The following is a 21,201-nucleotide window of genomic DNA, read 5'->3' on the forward strand; positions in this document are numbered from 1 at the left end:
GATCTTTTATATTATTTTAATTTGGATTTTGCCAGCGTACTGTTATCTTTGACAGTCTTACTAAGGAACATGTTTCAGTTGCTGATATTTTTACCAAACACCACACCTTGAGGTTATAGATTATTTCTTTTAATATCTGCCATAGAATAGTGTCTTGTATTTAATAGTGTCTTGTTTTTATTTGTTCTCCAGACTTCAGAGGGTTCCTTGTTGTAGGAGATGCTCAACAAATCCCATCTTTTTGACATTCACTCATACCCTCAGGATTTTATAAGTTCTGGTCATAGCCATTATAGCTAAATTTATGTAAACTTTAAGAGACTGAATCTTTATGTTTTAAAAAGTAACCCAGGGAATTCCCTGACAGTCCAGTGGTTAGGACTCGGCACTCGTTTACTGCCAGGGCCCAGGTTTGATCTCTGGTCGGGGAACTAAGATCCTGCAAGCCATGTAGCGCGGCAAATAAATACATACATACACACCCACATACCCAGGTGAGCCCTTCTTAACTTCTTTCTTTATTTTTTTGAAAGTGTGGTGACCTGGACTGTATTTGTTCTCAGTGGTAAAGTGTGGACAAATCAACTGTTTTATACATACGTAGATAACAGGTGGTTTTATATTTGATGCCCTTTCTGAGAGACCCGAGCATCTTTTCGGCGGTAGCAGCACTTTGAGCCAGTGAAATCCCTCACCAGAGACATTATCTTAAAAGTCTGGCTCTGGGTTATTTTACTACCAAGTTATTATTCTGCACTCACCTACATGGAGTCTCGTTTGTTGTTTTCCTGCACCATTTCTCATGCTTCCTTTTGGCGCTTGTAGTGTAATATCTAAACACCTTAATGTTTTGCTTCTTGTTTAGAATCATTTGCAAGTTTGGGGATTTGACCATGTACCTTCTTCAGATAAGCAGTAAAAGTATGAAATGAGAAAAGTCCCTTTAAGGATCTCTTGGAAATCCAGTACCTTATTTTTTTTTTCAGTACCTTATTTTTCTGTTTAGAAATGTGCCTACCCTTTATTTGACAAGGATAAATTATATGAATAACATTTGTTTATAGGGACGGTGTTTTAAGAAAACATAGATAAAATGAAGCCATGATAAACTTATTTGTGTCTTGTGAATAGTGATGGTTAGATCTCTTTAAAAATCTGATTAAAACTATTATTCCAGGGGCTTCCCTGGTGGTGCAGTGATTCGGAGTCCGCCTGCCGGTCCAGGGAACGTGGGTTCGTGCCCTGGTCCGGGGGGATCCCGCGTGCCGCTGAGCGGCTGGGCCCATGAGCCACGGCCGCTGAGCCTGTGCGTCTGGAGCCCGTGCTCCACAACGGGAGAGGCCACGACAGTGAGAGGCCCGCGTACCACAAAAAAAAACTACTATTATTCCTCTCCCAACCCCAATACACATATAGACAAAATTTTGTAAATTACCCAGTCGTATAGCCATTGCAGTCCGTCTGTATAACCGATGTTGAGAACCCCTTTAAACTTGTGCTGTTTTTGCTTCCTTTAACATTTCAGGAGATCCCCTCAGAATGGAATTTTGGGCTGACGATGGACAGAGGGGCACCACTGGAGCTGTGGGCACATTATGTCGAACAGCTCAAGACTGCCCGGAGCGTTGCTGTGGAGGACTCCCTTTTACTTGTGTTTTCACTGAAAAATTTTATTCATTCACTAAAGGCGCCTAAATCTTTTCCTAAAGGTAGGACAAGCTGTGAATCTTTTGAATGTGATACTGTGGAAAACTGAGCTATTGATTCCACAGCTTGTTCTTTGTCTTGAATGAGAAGTTCCCAGCGGTGTATTTCACGTAAGTTTATGCACCGTTTCTCCTTCTCTTCACATCCCTGTAGACGATACCTGGTGGAATCCTGAACAGCTGAAAGAAGACAGCAGAGACTACTTGTGCTTGCTCATTGGGCTCTTCGAGGTGGTTCTCAGTGGTGCTGACACCGTCCATTTTCGGGTTCTGATGAAACTTTTCATGAAGGTACCAGCTCACCTTTTTCAGGCAGACTCTCCCTTTAAGAAGATGTTGTAGATTCTTTGAGTTAGGACAGTTTTTTTGTTTGTTTGTTTGTTTGTTTGTTTGTGGTACACGGGCCTCTCACTGTCGTGGCCTCTCCTGTTGCGGAGCACAGGCTCCAGACGCACAGGCTCAGCGGCCATGGCTCACGGGCCCAGCCGCTCCGCGGCATGTGGGATCTTCCCGGACCGGGGTACGAACCCACGTCCCCTGCATCGGCAGGCGGACTCTCAACCACTGCGCCACCAGGGAAGCCCGAGTTAGGACAGTTTTTAATGAACATGAAAGTAGACTTTTAGACAGTTTGGAGCATGTGGTGATGGACGCAGACCCTGACCCTGGAAAGCAGTGCTGATTCGTGACACCAGTTGGTAGGTTGGACGGAGACTGACTTTTTTGCCGGCCTCCTCCTGTGTTAGGCTTGCTCAGGTGTTTAATAATCACAGTGGCCAGATATGTTCGGTTGACTGCTGTCATTACCAACGAGAAACTGCAGTTCAGAGAGGTGATTTAGGATATGCAGTCGCTCAGGGAAGAGATTTCATCACGGCACCATGGCCTCCGTGCTGCGAGGCCCAGTGGTCAGTTCTTTGCTCCTGTCTTACTTGCCCTCTCGACAGCATTTGACGCAGTTGACACTGCTCCCTCCACCCTCACGGCACTCTCTCAGTGAGGCTTCCCGACATCACTTTTGTCCTGGTTTTCTGCTTGGCGACCTCATCCTTTCCATTGGTGTTCCATGTGTTCAAGTGCAAAACTGTAGTGAGTCGTCTGAATTCTTTCACACCCTTCCCAGTCACTTAAGGTACCAAGCAGGGGATAATTTTAAGTGACTAGACAAAGCAAAACGTTGCAATATATTGTTTTCTGTAAGTGTACACTAGTGGAAAGAGGATTTGGAACCAGCTTATGTGAGTTAAAGTTAAATTAAACTTCACTGTGTTTTGTTTTCAATTTAGGTACATCTAGAAGATGTTTTCCAGTTATTCAAGTTCTTTTCTGTTTTATGGACCTATGGTTCTAGCCTTTCAAATCCACTTAACTGCAGGGTGACAGCAGTGCTGCAGACTCAAGCTCTTTATGTGGCCTCTGCAATGCTCTCTTCTCAGAAAGCTCAGTATAAACATCAGCTGGCATCCACGTCTTCTCCAGGTACTATAAGTAGCATCGTTCTGTTCCGTCATGACCAGATGGAAATGCTTTCTCCACGTGTGCTGTGTCAGGGTTGTAGTTTGAAGAATTTCTTTTTATTTTTTTATTAGTGCGGGGGCACACTTTTTCTGTCTGTGTATGTATGTATTTGTGTGCGTATTTTTGTGTATTTGTAGACTGTTTTGGTTACTTCTAATTATTGCTTTTAAGTTCTAAACGTCAATGGCAAAATCTCAACGAAAGAGCTAATAAAAATGGCAGGTGGTTAATCGTGGGTTTTTAATGTCCATCTGTTCATTTTTTGAGTAGTAACTGGGCTGTCTAGGGAAGCCAAACCATCATAATACAATTCAGCATTCAACTGATTAATTATAAAATTGGTCTCCATTCAAGCAACCCTCCTGGATTTATCTCTTTTATCAGGTATAAAGTAATTTTCAGGTTGGGCGCTCACTAATGAAACACCCAAAAATAAAACTTTTGTTTTTATAAAGTAAATTGTAAATTTTGCAAAAGATGCAGAATTTCTCGAAGTTGATAAATATGCTGTTGAGAAGTGGATTGACTTGCAAAGCTATTGACAGATGAGAGGATCTGTCAGAATTAGACCCTGTAGGGATTGAAGCTGAGAAAGTTGATGAGGATGATGGAATCATTTAAGTATCAGAGGAATGAGAGTGGCCTGTGGAGAATTTGAACATGCTCTTCCCAAATCACTTGTTATAAATGTTCTGTGAAAGCAAAGTGAATGATCATACATCTTCCCCAGAACAATTTCTCAATATTTATCTTTTATTAGGTCCTTGAAAGAGGACATAATTACAGTTGTAACCAAAATTTTGTTATATGTGAGATAGATATACAATTTTAAGTTTTACTTACACAGTAAAATCCCATGAATGTAATTTTTTCTCCACTACTTACTGAAATATTGCAGTCCCTTTTTTAGGTGGATTTGCCTTTAAGAAGGTTTATTCAGGTTTTTCGGATGTGCATTTCCTGGACTTTTTTTTTTTTTTTTTAACATCTTTATTGGACTATAATTGCTTTACAGTGTTGTGTTAGTTTCTGCTGTATAACAAAGTGAATCAGCTATATGTATACATATATCCCCATATCCTTTCCCTCTTGCGTCTCTCCCACCCTCCTTATCCCACCCTCTAGGTGGTCTCAAAGTACCGAGCTGATCTCCCTGTGCTATGCGGCTGCTTCCCACTAGCTATCTATTTTACATTTGGTAGTGTATATATGTCAGTGCTACTCTCTCACTTTGTCCCAGTTTACCCTTCCCCCTCCCCATATCCTCAACTCCATTCTCTACGTCTGTGTCTTTATTCCTTTCCTGCCCTTAGGTTCATCAGAACCTTTTCTTTTTGTTTCTTAGATTCCATATATATGTGTTAGCATACGGTATTTGTTTTTCTCTTCTGACTTACTTCACTCTGTATGACAGACTCTGGGTCCATCCATCTCACTACAAATAACTCAATTTTGTTTCTTTTTATGGCTGAGTATTCCATTATATGTATGTGCCACATCTTCTTTATCCATTCATCTGTTGATGGACACTTAGGTTGCTTCCATGTCCTGAATATTGTAAATAGTGCTGCAGTGAACATTGTGGTACATGACTCTTTTTGAATTACGGTTTTTTCAGGGTACATGTCCTGGGCATTTTTTTAACTTTTTGATTGAATACACTGTAAGCATCTTTCTATATTAATAAATATAGAATTATATATATATTTTTAAATGTCTGAGGAGTATTTTGTGTGGAGATACCATAGTTTATTAAAATAGTTATCTACTGTTAAACTTACGAGTTTTCAAAAAAAACAAAGTCATAAGTAGTTAGATTTTCTAATTCGGTATGAAATGTGCTATCCTTTGGCATCAAAGGCAGTGGCTTCTGAGGAATACATGCCTCTTTGTAAATAGCATGACCAAAGGACCTAACTTTTCCTCTGGTATTGCTGCAAGACAGGTTCCCTTCCTACCCCTGCTGTCTTGCCTTCTGTCACTGTCACCTCCCCATTTCTGAAGCACTTTTGCATTTATGCTGCCTAAATATGTCACAGTTACTCCACTGAAAACAGGAGAGATGCACTCTGTTCTTCATGGAAGCTCAAGGACCACTAGAGTCCCCCACGGCCTCAAGTAGAGGGCCGCTTCCTCATTGCACCTGTCCTCAGCGCACTCCACTGTGAATCCACAGTGAGCTTCTAGCCGTACCTTTTCCCTTAGGAGTCTAGGAAGTGTTGGCTGGTATTTGTTTTCATATATTTACAAGAAAAGAAAAAGGGTTTGCAACATTAATACAATTGTATGAGTTAACTTTTTGTCAGTGGCTTGGGAATCTAACCAGTTTTTTTACTTTCTGTGGAAAGATGTATTCCAGCTCAGGCTTGTATAGAGCAAATCTTTGCTAAATGAATAAGAGTTTAACGTTTGTAAGCTGGAGGCTGCTGTTCGTTTGTTATGCCTTATCAATATAGTAAGTTTATCTACATGTTTAAAAGCAAAACTCAAGTATTGTTTTCAGCTTTTATGTAAAATATGCTATTTCAAATCTGAAAAAAATTAGTTGGGAGAATGACGTCAAATAGATTGTTAAGTGGAAGGACATACTTAACAGCTGATTGCTTAAATAATATAGTTTAACCCACCTTGGGTTCCAGCAACTTACTTGAACATAGTAACCATAGTAGTTAGTACTTTGTTTTTGAATTTGGCTTTTTGTGAAAGCTCTGCCCCACTCTACTGGGAATTTTAGCAAACAGATATCTTGACCTGTTGCTGCCCTTTGTATGAACTCAACTTCTCAGCTGTTCATTTTTGGCTTTACTTTATGAATTAATGTCATGGAGACCAGGAAGGATTTCCAGCTTTCATATGACCTTCTTGGAAGAGTATGAAAGCTTGTCACACTCTTTCTTAGCATTCCAGAAGTAGTACATGTAGAATGGATCATTTCTAGCAAGATAAAAATCGCCAAAATTTGCCCCAGTAAATAGTATGGAATAAAGCTTAAATAACTAATTACCATAAAAGGAATTTAGATGTCTCTTTATCCTGGAGACTTTTCTTCAAAAAACCCTGACTCACTTGATTTCTGCCAGGTCCTTGAAACCGGTTATTTCAATGTTATTGAACTGGGCAGGGCATAGAACCAAGGGAAGCTTCCAGATTCTTTGTCTAAACGTAGCACAACATCCTTACAGATAAAAGGCGATGGCTGTATTTAATAATGATGCAAAAATTCTAAATAAAATACTTGCTGGGTCCAGCAACGTTATTTTAGAAAATAAACATTTCCCCAGTGTTCCTTCCAAAAATACAAAGTTGGTTCAAAACAAGGTATTCTATTATATAATTGGCTGGAGAAAACCCATATAATCATGTCCAAAGATCTGAAAAGGCATGAGATAAAAATCAGTAATTACTCCTAACTAAGTGACAGCAGAGTAGGAGTAACGTGATGAAAATACTTCTCAAGTCAAAAACTAGTATTTTTGCCACGTAATTGGCAAAACAAAAGCATTCCTGTTAAATTCATCATTTTTATTGAACGTGGTTCTAGAAGTATAGTTGGCAAAAATAGATACGTTTCAGATACTAATGAGATGTATGAATGACAAAGCTGACGTCCCAGATCTGTGGGGTTCTTAGGTTGACTAAGACATCTACTAGCCATCTAGTAGATCTACTAGCCATTTGCAAACATTAGTTTGACTCCAACCTTATTCCTTAGACAAAAATTTCACCTAAACTAAAGATTTCACATTAAAAAAAATTTAGCTTTAGTGTTAGAAGAAAATGTGGAGTAGTAGAGGTAGATACTTGTAAAACTCTTTTAGAGTGGGGAGCACCTTTCAAAGCAACATGTAAAACTAGAAGAAGAATTCTTCTAAAAAAGCTATAAAATCTCCATATCAAAAAGAAAGTGAAAATAAACATCTATTCAGGACAAAGTATCTGCAAAGTATCATGCACAAATGGGTTATTTCCTCTGCACTCTTGTGCAAGGATGTATTTACAGGGTGTTTGTTGCAGCAGTTTTAATGCCGAAAGACTAGAAACAATCTAAACTTTTACCATTAAGGTACAATACAGTAACCAGTAAAGTAAAATACAATGGAGCATTTGTATACAGTTTTAAAAGGATATTTAATGTAGATATGTATGTACTTACATGGAAAACCCTTCCAATATACATTGAGATGTGATAGCAGTTGGTGCAGAACAGGATATGTATGCTATGGTCTCATTTGTGTGTTTTCAAAAGAATATAACAGAAAATGTCTAACACTTCTCTAGAATAGAAAACAAATAATTAAACGGTGACTGGTCTTCAGAGAGGGAGTTTGAGTTGAGAGGAAAACTTGCATCATGCACCCTTTGGTACTATTGAAGTTTTATACTGTTTCAATGTTTTGAATCGTTACTTAAATTTTTTTCCCTTTGGTTTTAGTGGTGACATCTCTACTCATTAATCTGGGAAGCCCCATAAAAGAAGTACGTAGGGCTGCCATTCATTGTCTCCAGGCCCTCAGCGGAGTGGCATCCCAGTTTCATCTGGTCGTAGATCATGTGGTTCCTAAAGCAGAGGAGATCACCTCAGATGCCACCTTCGTTGGTCAGGTAAGCTCAGTAGCAAGGAAGATTGAGAGTGTGTGTGCCCGTGTGGACACATGAACCGTTTTCTCCTCTCTTGACATTCTGCTTTGCGGGGATTTTTATTGACTAAGTCATTGAATTTAGAAATTGATATGTCTGCACATCTTTCTTCCCCCATTTTAAAAAGATAGCCATGCCATGTTTCATTTCTGCTATCTTTTTACTGGCTAAAAGGCCAGTGTTTAGCTTTTGATAGTAAGCTACCTGATGGGTAGTGATACCCTTTCCTGTTAAGGGTACTGAAAATCATGAGCAGTGTCGCATCATTTGGGAAAAAATCTTCCGTAAGTGGTACATGAACTTTTTTTTTTCCAATCCGTTTTTTTTTTTTTTTTTTGTATCCTAGGATTTGGCTACTTTATTTGAGGAACTACAGAGAGAAAAGAAGCTGAAATCTCATCAGAAGTTGTCTGAAACTTTGAAAAACCTACTTTATTGTGTATATAGTTGCCCGTCTTACATTGCAAAAGATTTGATGAAAGTCCTTCAGGAGGTCAGCAGTGAGGTGTGTGCGATTTAAGTGGGCTGTCCAGTCCACGCGATGGTACTAAAGATTATCTAACTGCTCACGTGTGCGTAAGACTTTGTGAGAGTTGCATATATACACTCAGACGGGAACATTTTATTAATTTGGGAGGGCGAAGAGTCGAGGTGGAGGAAAGAGATACAGGATACAAAAAGCAAATATTAGTGAGTTTCTTTCCATTTTAAAATTGTGTGTTATCCCTGTCTCATCATTGGTGTGATTTTAAATGAATTTTACAGCTACACAGGAAAAACCCTGGCGATGCACTGCTGAGAAACTGTTAGTTTTTGTTTGTTCTTCAGGTGAAAATCCTCCACCAAATAATATATTTGAACATAAAAGTCTGTGCACATTCCAAAATCATTTACTAATTTTTAAAATGTATGTGGCTGTACATTTTTCTGTGGGGAGAATCCAAAGCTTTCATTATGTTGTCAAGGAAGCCGGTGATTCAGAAGGAAGCGGTTGTGAGTCACGTTTGTGTGGTGGTTTGTGCTGGTGCAGAAAAACCGCTCCTCACCCTCGTGTTCCAGAAATGCCCCCGGACTTCACCGTTCTCGGGCGGACTGCGACTGGAAGAGCTAAATGAGGGATCAAATGGAGTAAAAGCCATTTGATTATATTGTCCTGTTGTAAGCCAGCAGGCGGCCTGTATCAGCTCTGTGTCGTCCCTGGTATAAACAACGAATTGACTGTCTTGGTCTGTGAAAAACCAAGTAGTACATATCTTAGGCTCTGTGGGCCATACAGGTTGTGTTGCAGCCACTTAGCTCTGCCATTGTATTGCGAAAGCAGCCTCAGGCAGTAAGTATGTAAACAAATGAGCATGCCTGTGTTTCGGTAAACAAAATAAACAAAAACAGATGGTCCTCTGGACTTGGCCTGCAAGCCATAATTAGCTGACTCCTGGTTGAGTTATTAAAGACTTCAGATACATAATTTGAATTAATATTAATTACACAGCATTGGAAATGTAGTGTAGAAAAACTAAAATTTATTTTTATAGTCCAAAACTTTAGTTTGTATTTCCTGTTTTCAGAAAGTGTTAGGATGCTCACAGATTATTTTTCCTGTCACCTCTAAAGAGTTTGGAGCTTTTGACTGTTACAGACTGAACTGTCAGAGGGGACCTGGGTGCCTTAGTTGGATAATAGCTATCCCTGTGCCTTAAGAGGTCATGGTTTTATTGTTTTTTTTTCTCCAGGCTAAGCTTCCAGTCTTACAGTATATCTTTGGATATCTTTGTACAGCAAACAAAAACTTGTATCCGTATAGATAACTATTTACTAATAAATTTTCCAAACTTTAGATGGTGCTTTCTCAGCTGTTGCCTATGATTGAGCAACTGTTAGAAAAGATCCAGAAGGAGCCCACAGTTGTCCTGAAAGATGAGGTCATTGCTCTGCACCTCATTCTGGGAAAATATAATGAATATTCAGCTTCCCTTTTACATAAGGACCCGAAGAGTCTAGATGTATTTATAAAAGCTGTGCACACAACAAAGGAACTTTACACGGGAATGCCAACCATTCAGATTACAGCCCTCGAAAAGGTCAGTGATTTCTCTCAGAAACTAAAGCATGTTCAGGCTTTCAAAAATCTGTAATGTTTTACTTCAAGAAAATAGACTGGGCATATCTTAAAGGAATATGATATATTTGACCCATTTTGCAAAACTGAATCATGTACATGAGTCATTCAAACTGACAAAATGGAGACCAATTTCACATTGTAAAAGAGAATGATAGAAAGATCACGTTTGGAGTTGAAGTTTGTTCATTTATCTCAATTGCCTTTTTTCTGCCTCTAGATTACGAAGCCATTTTTTGCAGCTATTTCAGATGAAAAGGTTCAGCAGAAGCTTCTATGCACATTGTTTGATTTATTGGTGAACTGTAAAAACTCACATTGTGCTCAGACTGTTAGCAGTGTTTTTAAAGGGGTAAGTTGCAAACTTCCTGCCATTTGTTTATTGATGTTGACTCTCTTCCAAGTAATACAATGTTTAAGCTTCCTCCATTTTATAATGCTTTTAGGAAGTCAGATGTTCCCATTAACTAGAATCATGGAACAGGAGGTTATAGAGAAGTGCAAAATCAACGTTAATAAGTCTTCATCATTATTTTTATTGTATGAAATAATTATAGTTTTGAACACATAGGGTGTATGTTAGTTTGGATATTACTCATATTAGGGAAGATCTCCCTCTTATGCAAGAACAGGGATGAATGGTGGCTTCATGTTCAGCTGGGTCGTGGATTATTCTGCTTGACTTAAATAGCTGTTTAATGACATACAGAATGGAATTGAGAATCTGCTCATTGGTTTATGTGTATATTGAAACCTAGCTGTGGATCAGAATAACCACCTAGTTACTCAGTGTTTTGCTTTGTTGTGCTTTTTTAGGAAAATACTTTCACAAAAATAGATGATAGTGTGGTAAAGCCTTAGTATCCAGATTCTGCAGTTTCAGAATTTTAACATAACTACTTAGATTTCTAAGATGAGTTAAGTGGAACAAATTAAGGCACAGAGCAGTGTGTATAATATGCTCCTCTGTGAGTGTGTGTGTGTGTGTGTGTGTGTGTGTGTGTGTGTGTCTGTGTCTGTGTCTGTGTCTGTCTCTCTGTCTTGTTTAATCTTTATAGAGCTGTTGGTATATGGAAAATTTCCCAAAGAATACATAAGAAATTGTCAATGATTTGGGGATTGGGCTGGGCTGTAGGGTTGTAGGGGGGACAAAGCAGACAGAAACATGTTCATTGTATCTGTTTGAATCAATGTAAACTGCTCTAATTTTAACCCATGGAATCCTGTCATCACCCATTCTTCCTTCACGTTCCAGATTTCTGTTAATGCTGAACAAGTCAGAATAGAACTGGAGCCACCAGATAAAACTAAGTCCTTAGGCACAATTCAGCAAACAAGAAGGCAGAAGATGCAGCAGAAGTAAGAGCTGTGAATGCAGTGAGAACATCATTGTCCCCCAGGCCTTGGATGTTTCAGAACCGTTGTGATTTTTTGATACCCATCAATCGGGCATAATCGGATACAGTAATTTTTACTTATTAGCGTGGATAGTGTTTGCTCTTCTAACTTTTTGTCTTGTCTGTTTCCCAGAAAATCACAAGATCTAGAATCTGTTCAGGAAGTTGGAGGTTCTTACTGGCAAAGAGCAACCCTCATCCTAGAATTACTGCAGCACAAAAAGAAACTCAAAAGTCCTCAGATATTGATACCGACTCTTTTTAACCTGCTCTCAAGGTAATGACACTTGCCTTTGATCTGTGAGAGAATGAGATTCTAATTCTTGCCCATCTTATTTTATTTAACGTTCTCTTTTCACATTTTCTTCTTGCTTAGCTAGTCTGTAAAACAGAGCAAGTTGACTACTATAGTTGAAAGATTTAAAGAGTGGTTATAGGAACCTGTTGCCAGGGCCCAAAACTAACCTTCATCCTGTATTACATAATAAATGAGTGCTTTCTCCAGCCTACTTTCCTTCCTCACTTTCAACACCATATCCCCGGGGGCATCATTACTTGTATTTAAGGTTATAGTGTGACACCCGCTATATTTTTTAGGTGTGCGTTATTAGATAGCTATAGTGTATGCATTGCATCGGTGATGTGTGCTCTCGTCCAAAAAGAAAGTAATTCTCAAGGTTGTCCTCTAAGGAGATTTAAAATAGGTTGATGGAAGGTGCAATAGAGGGGAGAGGTAATGTGACATAAGCGCCTGCTTGCACTAGAAGAATCAGGGTTAGAAATCTTAAATCACGTTTATAGACTTGATGTTTTGGGGTGTTTTTTTTAAGTTTATTTATTTATTTTTGGCTGCGTTTGGTCTTTGTTGCTGCTCTCAGGCTTTCTGTAGATATGGCAAGCAGGGGCTCTAGGCACGTGAGCTTCAGTTGTTGTGGCACACGGGCTCAGTAGTTGTGGCTCGTGGGCTTTAGAGCACAGGCTCTAGACTTGATGTTTAATGTTAATGTTTTATTAACATTAAGTGTTTAATGTTAATGTTTTATTTTAAATTAAATGTTTATTTAATGTGTCTGGACAGTGGCCATTAATGCAGCACTGAAATTGTACAACTGTTTCATTTCCCATCATTTCTCTTCCGGGCATCCTGAAGGTGTTTAGAGCCTTTGCCACCGGAGCAAGGAAGTATGGAATACACCAAACAGTTAATTCTAAGTTGTTTGCTTAACATCTGCCAAAAACTCTCTCCAGATGGAGGCAAAATACCAAAAGGTGTGTACTTTGTTGGAAGGAAAGCGGGGAAGGATTGTCTACTCTGAGTATGAATGTACCTACCACTTAGAGATTTTTTATTTCTCGCCCTGTAGATGTTCTCGATGAGGAGAAGTTCAATGTGGAATTGATAGTTCAGTGCATCCGCGTTTCCGAGATGCCTCAGACCCATCACCATGCCCTTTTACTTTTGGGTACTGTTGCTGGAATATTTCCTGTAAGTGTTAATGATTTAAGACTTACGCAGATATTTTTTTCCGTGGAAATGCATAGGCCTGCACGGTTCTGAATTCTGTGGACATTTTGGATCTTACACTGCTGATGGGACTCTTGGCCCTGCCTCTGTAATAGCTGAGACAATAAGGTGGCTGATCTTGCTAAGCTTTGGCTCCCCTTTTTGTGAAGTGGAGAATAATAGTCACCTTCTTCGTAGGACTGTCGTGAGAATGGGATTGGATAATTTGTTGTTAGCACTTAGCACAGTGCTTGGTGCCATGTAGCTATCCAGTAAGTGGTGGTATTAGTGTTATTTGGAAAAAATCCTGTGAATCCTCAGGTAATCCTCACACAGCTTTCAACCAGTGAGTTAAAATTAATTTGATTGTAAAGTACCTCAGTTAAAGAAATTGTGTTCCTTATAGAAATATGTCATTTAAAAATTTTTGAAGAGTTTGAAATTATTTTCATGTAGGGGATTTAGGTCAGAGGTACTTAACCTGGAGTTGGTTCTCCATGACCTTCAGCGGGTCTCTTAATCAACTAAAATCATACGCAAGATTTAATGCGTATGGAGTTTTTTTCCCCTTGGTGTAGAGTCAGTAGCTCTCAGAGGGGTTGATAATCCAGAAAAAATTAAGAATCATTGATATTTTTCTTTTGTTTTTATTGAAATATAGTTCATGTGCCATATGAATATATAGTTAAATGCCACCCATTTAAAGTATACGATTCAGTGGTTTTAGTTCATTCACAGAGTTGTACAATCATCACCATTATGTACTTCCTAAACGTTTTCATCAATCCCAGGAAGAAACCCTGCATGCATTAGCATTCACTGCCCATTCCCTTTACCACCAGCACCCCTTATCTACCTTCTCTATCCTAGACATTTCCTGTGAGTGGAATCATATAATACGTGGCCTTTTTTGTGTCTGATGTTTTGCACTGTATGTAACGTTTCCAAGGTTCATCCGTTTTGAAGCTTGAATCAGTGTTCTTTTTATGGCTGGATAATATACCATTGTACGTGTATACCACATTTTGTTTATCTTTAGTTGATGGACATTTAAGTTGTTTCCCCTTTTTGGCTGTTAACAATTATGCCACTGTGAACACTCATATAGGAGATTTTGTGTGAACATGTTTTCAGTACTTTCAATAGGAGTGGAATTGCTGGGTCATATGCCAGCTTAACTTTCTGAGAAACTGTCAGACTATTTGCCAGAGCATCTGTACCATTTTGTACCCACCAAGCAGTGTCTGAGGGTTCTATGTCCCCACTCCCTCACAGCTGTTATTGTCTTTTTTATTATAGTCATCCTAGTGGGTATGAAGTGGTGTCTTCCGATTTGGATTTTGCATTTTCTTAATAACTGATGTTGATCATCTTTTCATGTGCTAATTGACCGTTTGTTTATTTGTGGAGAAATGTCTTTGCAAATCCTTTGCCTATTTTTAATTTGAGTTATTTCTTTTTATTGCTGAGTTTAATGAATCTTGATACTTGATGTGCTTAAAATGGAAAATATTGAAAAATGTGTTTTCTTTCAGGATAAAGTTCTACACAACATCATGTCTATTTTTACATTTATGGGAGCCAATGTGATGCGTCTAGATGATACTTACAGTTTTCAAGTTATTAACAAGACAGTGAAAATGGTAATTCCAGCACTTATGCAGGTAAGCTGTCTTTCTACCATCATTGGTGTTATTTTTCTGGTTCTTAAGATTTTTAAGATTTTACATAGCATGAAATTCAAGTAGTGGTAAATACATGACATGAAAAGCCTTTCTGAAATGATCAGGTATTTATGCCCCTTAAATTTTAGAGTGGTGAAGGTAAGGAGTGATCTTGGAAATAATGTCTTTTCCAGAAATACCTATAAACATGCCGAGCTGGTTCTCCTATACTGCCAGGGTATAACTATACAAGTGCCTTAATATTCCTCTGACAAAGTGCATTTACATTTACTGTGTATCTCAGGACATTGTGTCAGTTTGATAAGACCCCTGTGTAGGTCCATGCAATAGGAAGTTTTAGAGCAAATGTGTTAACATACAATCCAACAAACATTTACCAAGCATTCCCTTGAGAGCTCAGTACGCAAAGAGATGAGTGAGACCTGGTCTCTGCCAGACTAGTCTCGGCAAGGAGGGAAGACTTTGCAACTAAGAAGTAGCCTTGAACGTGAACGGGCATGGCGGTCCACGTGCGTTTTCTGTTTACCCCCACTGTTGTCCCTGTCTTTCCTCATGCTGTTGACCATTTCAGCGACAACCATACCCAGCACCTCCTCCTTTTAATCTTGGTGTAAGGTTGGTATTCTCTGTCCAGCAAGTGAGCCACTACAGGAGACGTATATAAAAAGGAAAACAACGACGCGCGTTAATATGGTCTATGCCAGTGGAATTTGATAAACGCTGAAGAGTTCAGGATAAGCGAAGGTCCACGTGGGCCAGGATGGCCACACAGACTTTATTAAGAAGTGCACTTTGAATGGGTCTGAAGGGGAGATAGGATTTGCCCCCTGAATCGGCAGGCAGCCCTGGCCTGGGGGTGCTGTGCACAGTGTGTGCGAGGAATGCGGGGAGCCGAAGCGGGGGGAAGTAGGGGCAGCGGGCTAGCCGTTTGTGCAGGTGTCTGTTCCTTCATCCTTTCATCCATTGGGCTGGTGTCTTCTGAGCACCCGTGCCAGATGGTTTGAACTTTATTCTGGAAGCAGCAGGGAGCCAGCTGATGGCCTTGCCGCACTCTGCTTTTCAGATTAAACCGTTCTTCTCGAGGGACAACTCAAATCCTGCTTGGCTTATGCAGGACGGCCCGAGAGCAGCCTTGCTCTCAGGGCCCGTCTTTGGCATGTGCCGTCTAGTGCCTCCTGTTGCCTTTTCACAAGTGTATTGCAGCTCGTGGAGACGATACATCTCCTTTGGGGAAGTGCCCACGCCTTGCACTTTGTAGTCCCCTCAGGGCCACAGAGTGCCGAGGACATAATCTTTATACTCCTTGAATACTTACCGAGTGGTCTTTGATTATTAGAGTTCCTTTGATAACTTTTTGAGGGCACATCTGAAGGCCTTTTTGTGTCTACTTATAGCTTGTCTCGCGGAGGGTTACTTGCTGCTTACTCACTGTCCCTGCTTGCTGTCCTGCAGTCTGATGGTGGCGACTCTGCAGAAGCCACGAGGAACGTGGAGGATATCGTGGTCAAGATCATCAACGTGTTCGTGGACGCGCTGCCCCACGTGCCCGAGCACAGGCGCCTGCCTGTCCTTGTCCAGCTCGTTGACACGCTGGGCGCAGAGAGGTTCCTCTGGGTTCTCCTCCTCCTGCTCTTTCAACAGTATGTCACCAAAACGGTGCTGGCGGCTGCCTTCGGAGAAAAGGTCAGAGCGTAGGGCGCGGTGACAAAACACGGGTGGTGTTTCACACAGATTTTGTGTTACTTTCCACTTGAAACGTGGGGCTGGTGATGCTTAGTGTGCATTACTTAACAGTGTGTGCTCAGAAGGGCTTTTAAAGGTGTTTCTAGCATTCTTTGAAATTGCTTCCAGAACCTGAGGCACTGAAAACCCTCAGGAGCGACGGGGCTTCTCCTGAGGGTGACTTGACTTTTCTAAGAAACTAGGCTGCTGCCATGCTGGCTGGGTGTGTTTTAAGTAAGCCCCAAAGAGTACAGCTGTACAGGAATTAAACGGTGTCTCTTGAACGTGGTTTGGAAGGCATTTTAGGGGGCAGGGGAGGAGGGTCGGTGTCACTGAAGTCAGTGAGATGCAGGTGAAAGTTTTGAAGAGCCCTGTTTTGAAGAGAGATGAGGGCAGAAGCTACACATCCAGGGCTGTTTTTAAATGGCTTCGTAGACGTGGGATCCAGGAATAGATCTAGAACCTACTCCAAGTTAATTACTCCAAGTAATATGTTCATTTCTGCCAGATATCATAATGCAGTTTATCCTAGAATTATGCCTCATAATTCTCATAAATTGGCTTTTTCATGTAAGAAGCTCAGTACCTGATTCCTCTGGTCATACATGTGACCATAAGGAACAGCGTGGAGTGGCTTTGTGTGCTAAGAAGTATTTTTAAAACGTTTCCCTTATTTGTACTTAACTAAGTAACATAAATTTGAGAGGTACGGTTTATGACCTGTTTCTCTCCTCTACACAGGATGCTATTTTAGAGGCAGACACTGAATTTTGGATTTCAGTCTGTTGTGAATTTAGTGTCCAGCATCAGATCCAGAGCTTGATGAATATCCTTGAGTACTTAATGAAGCTGCCAGAGGAAAAAGAAGGTGCGCGTTAAGTCCGATGTTAATTACTGTTTAATCTGGAAGCTTGAGAGAGGCAGAAGGTAACGCAGCTTGTCTTCAGAACCCATGGTGCATCTTTAGAAGGATTTTTTTAAGTAAGTTAGTAATTTTTATTCGAGTATACGGTTGTTACCTTCTCAGATGTTTATGGAAAACAGTAAGTGGGCTTTCCGCTCGCCGTTCCTCCCAAACTGCCTTTCAGGCCTCTGCACCGACGTTAGCGCTGTGGAGTGTTCCAAGTGTGGGATGAATTGATGGCAAAGTGACAGCAAGTTAGCAGCATCTTATTAGCTATATCTTAGGTTCCCATTAAAATGTGAAGCTTTTTTTTTTTTTTTTTTTGTCTGCTCCGTGCGGCTTGAGGGATCTTAGCTCCCCAACCAGGGATTGAACCTGGGCCATGGCAGTGAAAGCGCAGAGTCCTAACCACTGGCCCACCAGGGAGTTCCCGTGAAGACCTTTATAAGAAGGAAAACAAAACAGGTATCACAGCAGTGGTAACTAAATATGAAAATGTTACCACGTAGGGGTCTTGAAGAAAATTCCACTAATTCCAACACCAATGAGTTTGGCTTAAGAAAGGGCTGACGTGTTGACTGTTCTTAGTTCTCTGCCCTTTGGAGCAAAACAGGGGGCTTCCCTGGTGGCGCAGTGGTTGAGAGTCTGCCTGCCGATACAGGGGACGCGGGTTCATGTCCCGGTCCGGGAGGATCCCACATGCCACTGAGCGGCTGGGCCTGTGAGCCACGGCCGCTGAGCCTGCGTGTCCGGAGCCTGCGTGTCTGGAGCCTTCGCTCGGCAACAGAAGAGGCCACAACAGTGAGAGGCCCGTGTACCGCAAAAAAAAAAAAAAAAAGAAACGAAACAGTGAGGTACATTAGAAAGAAGGGTCTGAAGACTCCGCAGGGACTGTTGTCTGTCTGGTGATTGGCCGTTTACCTGTCCGCCCTGCTTGGCCGGTTCTGGGATGGACAGAGCTAGGAGGCGCCGGTGAGCTGCGTGTGGTGACGTGCTTAGGACGAAACCTTCATTCTGAGTCACTCTCTAGGACGGTGGTTTTTAAGTGGCCCACCACGGACCCCCAGCCGTGGCACCCCAACCCCTTTCATATTTGATACATTTGAATGTGGGATTCTACAGAGTTTTAGGACAGACATCTGCAGCTTTTAGAGTTAAATGTTGAAGGCAGGGGATGACCCTCCTTTAGTCTGTTGTGAGCCGTCAAAGTAGATGTCTCTGCAGCTTCGGAAATGGGGCATGGAGCCAGTTTAGACCCCTTTTGCAGTATCTTCGTCTTCTATTTGTTTGTCTCAGTTACCTTGTTTTTTGTTTGGTTGGTTTTGTCTTACCTACTCTATTCTCAGGGCTTTTTGGGTACTTTCTTGGTAAATACACTCCTATCTTTCACTGGTTTAGAAGAGGAAAAACTGGGTATAACAAATAATATATACACATGCATATGTATAGTAATATACATATTGTATATTGTGTGTATAACAGAGTAACACATTTCTCTCTAAAAATTGTATGCACTTACCGTGCTCATTATGTCTGTATCTATATACCAAAGAATCAGGTCGAAGATGAGTGAGGTCACTTGTTTTGTTGCTCTTTTTCAGAAACCCTTCCCATATCAGTATCTTACAAGAGCGAATCACAAGAAGAAATGCTACAGGTTTTTAACATAGATGCTCACACTAGCAAGCAACTGCGGCATTTTAAATTTTTGTCAGTGTCCTTCATGTCCCAGCTCCTGGCTTCCAATAATTTTATCAGAAAGGTGAGATGTTCTTTAAATGTGTTTGCTTTTTCTGAAGGAGCTGTGTTTTAGGCTAGTAAAGACAGCTTGGCAAGTTTCTCGTGAAAACGTGAGGCCTGCCTGTAATAGAAACAGACAGTGCTCTTCACCTCAATATGAACAGCCATTGAGTGTGATCCGCTAAGACAGTGTATATGTAAACCCTGTGGCTCAGCAGTTCTGTTCTCAAGTGGTATACACCCGCACAAGTGTGTCGACACGTGCACCAAAAGACATCGACAAGAATATTCGTGGTAGCATCGTTCATGGTGCCCAGAACTGGCCACAGCCCAGGTGTCTGTCATCAGTGGAGTGGACGGAGCGTCTCGTCATAGCTGGACGTGGGTGAACCTCGGTGACACACAGCCACCTGGTGACTCTCTTCAGCATAACGTCGAAGGAGAGAAGGCAGACACGGAGGAACGCGTCCTGTGATTCCGGTTGTATGAAGTTCAGAAACGGGCAAAACACACCTGGGGTTTTAGAAGTAACGACAGTGTCTATCTTTGGGAAGGAGGAAAGGGCAGGGTCAAGTAGGGGAGGGATTCTGAGGCGCTGATAACATGCTGTTTCTTTACGCAGATACAGTGAGCTCCACGCACATGATGCGTGCACCTTTCTGTTTGTGTGCTAAACTTTAAACTAGAGAGAGAGAGAGAGAAGGAAATACAGAAACAACATGCAGAAATAAAGGAACAGAAAGGAGGACCCAGGGTCATGGCCAGGAACGTAAGAATGGCTGAGCGTTCGCAGATCTGCGTTGTTTCTGTTACAATGCACGGACAGATCCGGGGGAAACCTATGACCACTGAAGTACGTGGAGAAGGAGTTTAGTGAGTCCAGTGCTTATTCGTGATTTCAGAAAAATAATCCTCACCATTGTGAGATGGACACAACTCCTCAGCCTGATAAAGACGTCCGCCAGAAGCGTGTGGTTTACAGCACACTTCACGATGAGACACAGTCATGTGCCTGTTAAAGTCTGGAACAAAGGTGCCCTCTGTCACTGTTCCTGCTCAGCAAAAGAAATGAAGTGTAAGAATCAGAAAAAAAGAGCATTGATGAACTTGTAGAACTGGTAATTAGCTCAGCAAGCTCACTTGAGAGTGATCAGTGTAGACATTGCTCTGTGTCAGGCAGGCTTGCCGAGGATGGGGTGCTTCCCAAGCACGTGGGTGGACCAGTGTGACTGGACATCAGACAGACACACCCATGCGATGTAAGAAACGTGCTCCATGGCTGGCAGCACCACGTGGCAGTGGGGAGAGAAAAATGCCCAAGAACTAGAGCTGGCACGGTTTGTTTTCCAAGTGGGGGGAAGAAAGACTGATCTCATGTATAAACAAAAGACAGTCTTAGGTGGATTAAGAACTTCAGTGTGAAAAGAAGTACTTAGCACTTTGAGAAGAAAACCAAGGGAAAAACATCATTGTAACTGGAGGGTGGAAAAGAATTTCTTAAGAACTTCAACCAGGAGCCACCATAAACAAAATGAAAAGAAAGCCATGGACTAAAAGAAGGGTATTGCATCCGTTTCTGTCAGAACAACTGGCAAAGAATATGAATTCGTTGAAGAGGAATCACTAATGGCCAACGTGACAAAACCACCTCCCTAGTAAGAAGGAAAACTCGGACTATAGAGGATACCACCACGATGTTATCAAACGAGCAGGAAGTTTAAAGTTGTTAATGCGAGAAGTGGCAAGGCTGGGGGGACACGGTCATTTTTGTACAGTGAGGGGTAGCAGGAGGCACAGCCCCTCAAGAAAGTGCGGGGCAGCGTCCATTCAAAGTGCAGGTGCCCAGCCCTGCTACCTAGCCGTCCCCTGTCTCTACGAAAACTTGCCTCGGCGCTCAAGGAGAAAAGTTCTTTTTTAGCACTGTTACTGAAGGGGGGAAAAAAAGGCCATAAAACTAAATATCTACCAAGAGAGGTGAATGAATAAATAAGTCGTGGCACATGGAGAGGAGTACTGTGTGCAGTTAAAACGAGTGAACTAGAACAACATGAGTTACCACAGATAGACCTCAAAAATCTAATACAGTCAAGAAAGCATGCTGCCGGCTGATACGCACTCTGATAACATTCAGCCACAGATTCAAGTTCGTGGGGCTTGGGGTGGAAGGAGATTGGGATTAGGGGACGATACAGAGGGGACTACAGCTGTATCCTTAAGTTTAATATCTTAAAAATTAGATACGGGCTAACGAAAGAGTAGCATTTCAGAAAG

The 21,201-nt window shown here is 41.3% G+C and overlaps 1 protein-coding gene across 3 annotated transcripts in view; it reads left to right on the plus strand.

Moving 5' to 3' along the window:
• The window catches only part of HEATR1 (HEAT repeat containing 1), a 70,788-nt gene that overhangs the window by 17,937 nt on the left and 31,650 nt on the right, over positions 1-21,201 (plus strand). For all 3 annotated transcript variants that reach the window (XM_059054604.2, XM_067025667.1, XM_067025668.1), the window contains 15 exons: positions 1,526-1,709; positions 1,861-1,997; positions 2,993-3,185; positions 7,657-7,826; positions 8,209-8,367; positions 9,698-9,940; positions 10,199-10,330; positions 11,234-11,337; positions 11,509-11,652; positions 12,526-12,644; positions 12,740-12,861; positions 14,415-14,543; positions 16,017-16,247; positions 17,028-17,154; positions 18,792-18,952. In XM_059054604.2, the coding sequence (XP_058910587.1) occupies positions 1,526-1,709; positions 1,861-1,997; positions 2,993-3,185; positions 7,657-7,826; positions 8,209-8,367; positions 9,698-9,940; positions 10,199-10,330; positions 11,234-11,337; positions 11,509-11,652; positions 12,526-12,644; positions 12,740-12,861; positions 14,415-14,543; positions 16,017-16,247; positions 17,028-17,154; positions 18,792-18,952 (2,355 nt within the window). The remainder of the gene's footprint in view (positions 1-1,525; positions 1,710-1,860; positions 1,998-2,992; positions 3,186-7,656; positions 7,827-8,208; positions 8,368-9,697; positions 9,941-10,198; positions 10,331-11,233; positions 11,338-11,508; positions 11,653-12,525; positions 12,645-12,739; positions 12,862-14,414; positions 14,544-16,016; positions 16,248-17,027; positions 17,155-18,791; positions 18,953-21,201) is intronic.

Source organism: Kogia breviceps, chromosome 2 (genome assembly GCF_026419965.1).
Source record: "Kogia breviceps isolate mKogBre1 chromosome 2, mKogBre1 haplotype 1, whole genome shotgun sequence".
In the NCBI taxonomy this organism is placed as follows: Eukaryota; Metazoa; Chordata; class Mammalia; order Artiodactyla; family Physeteridae; genus Kogia; species Kogia breviceps.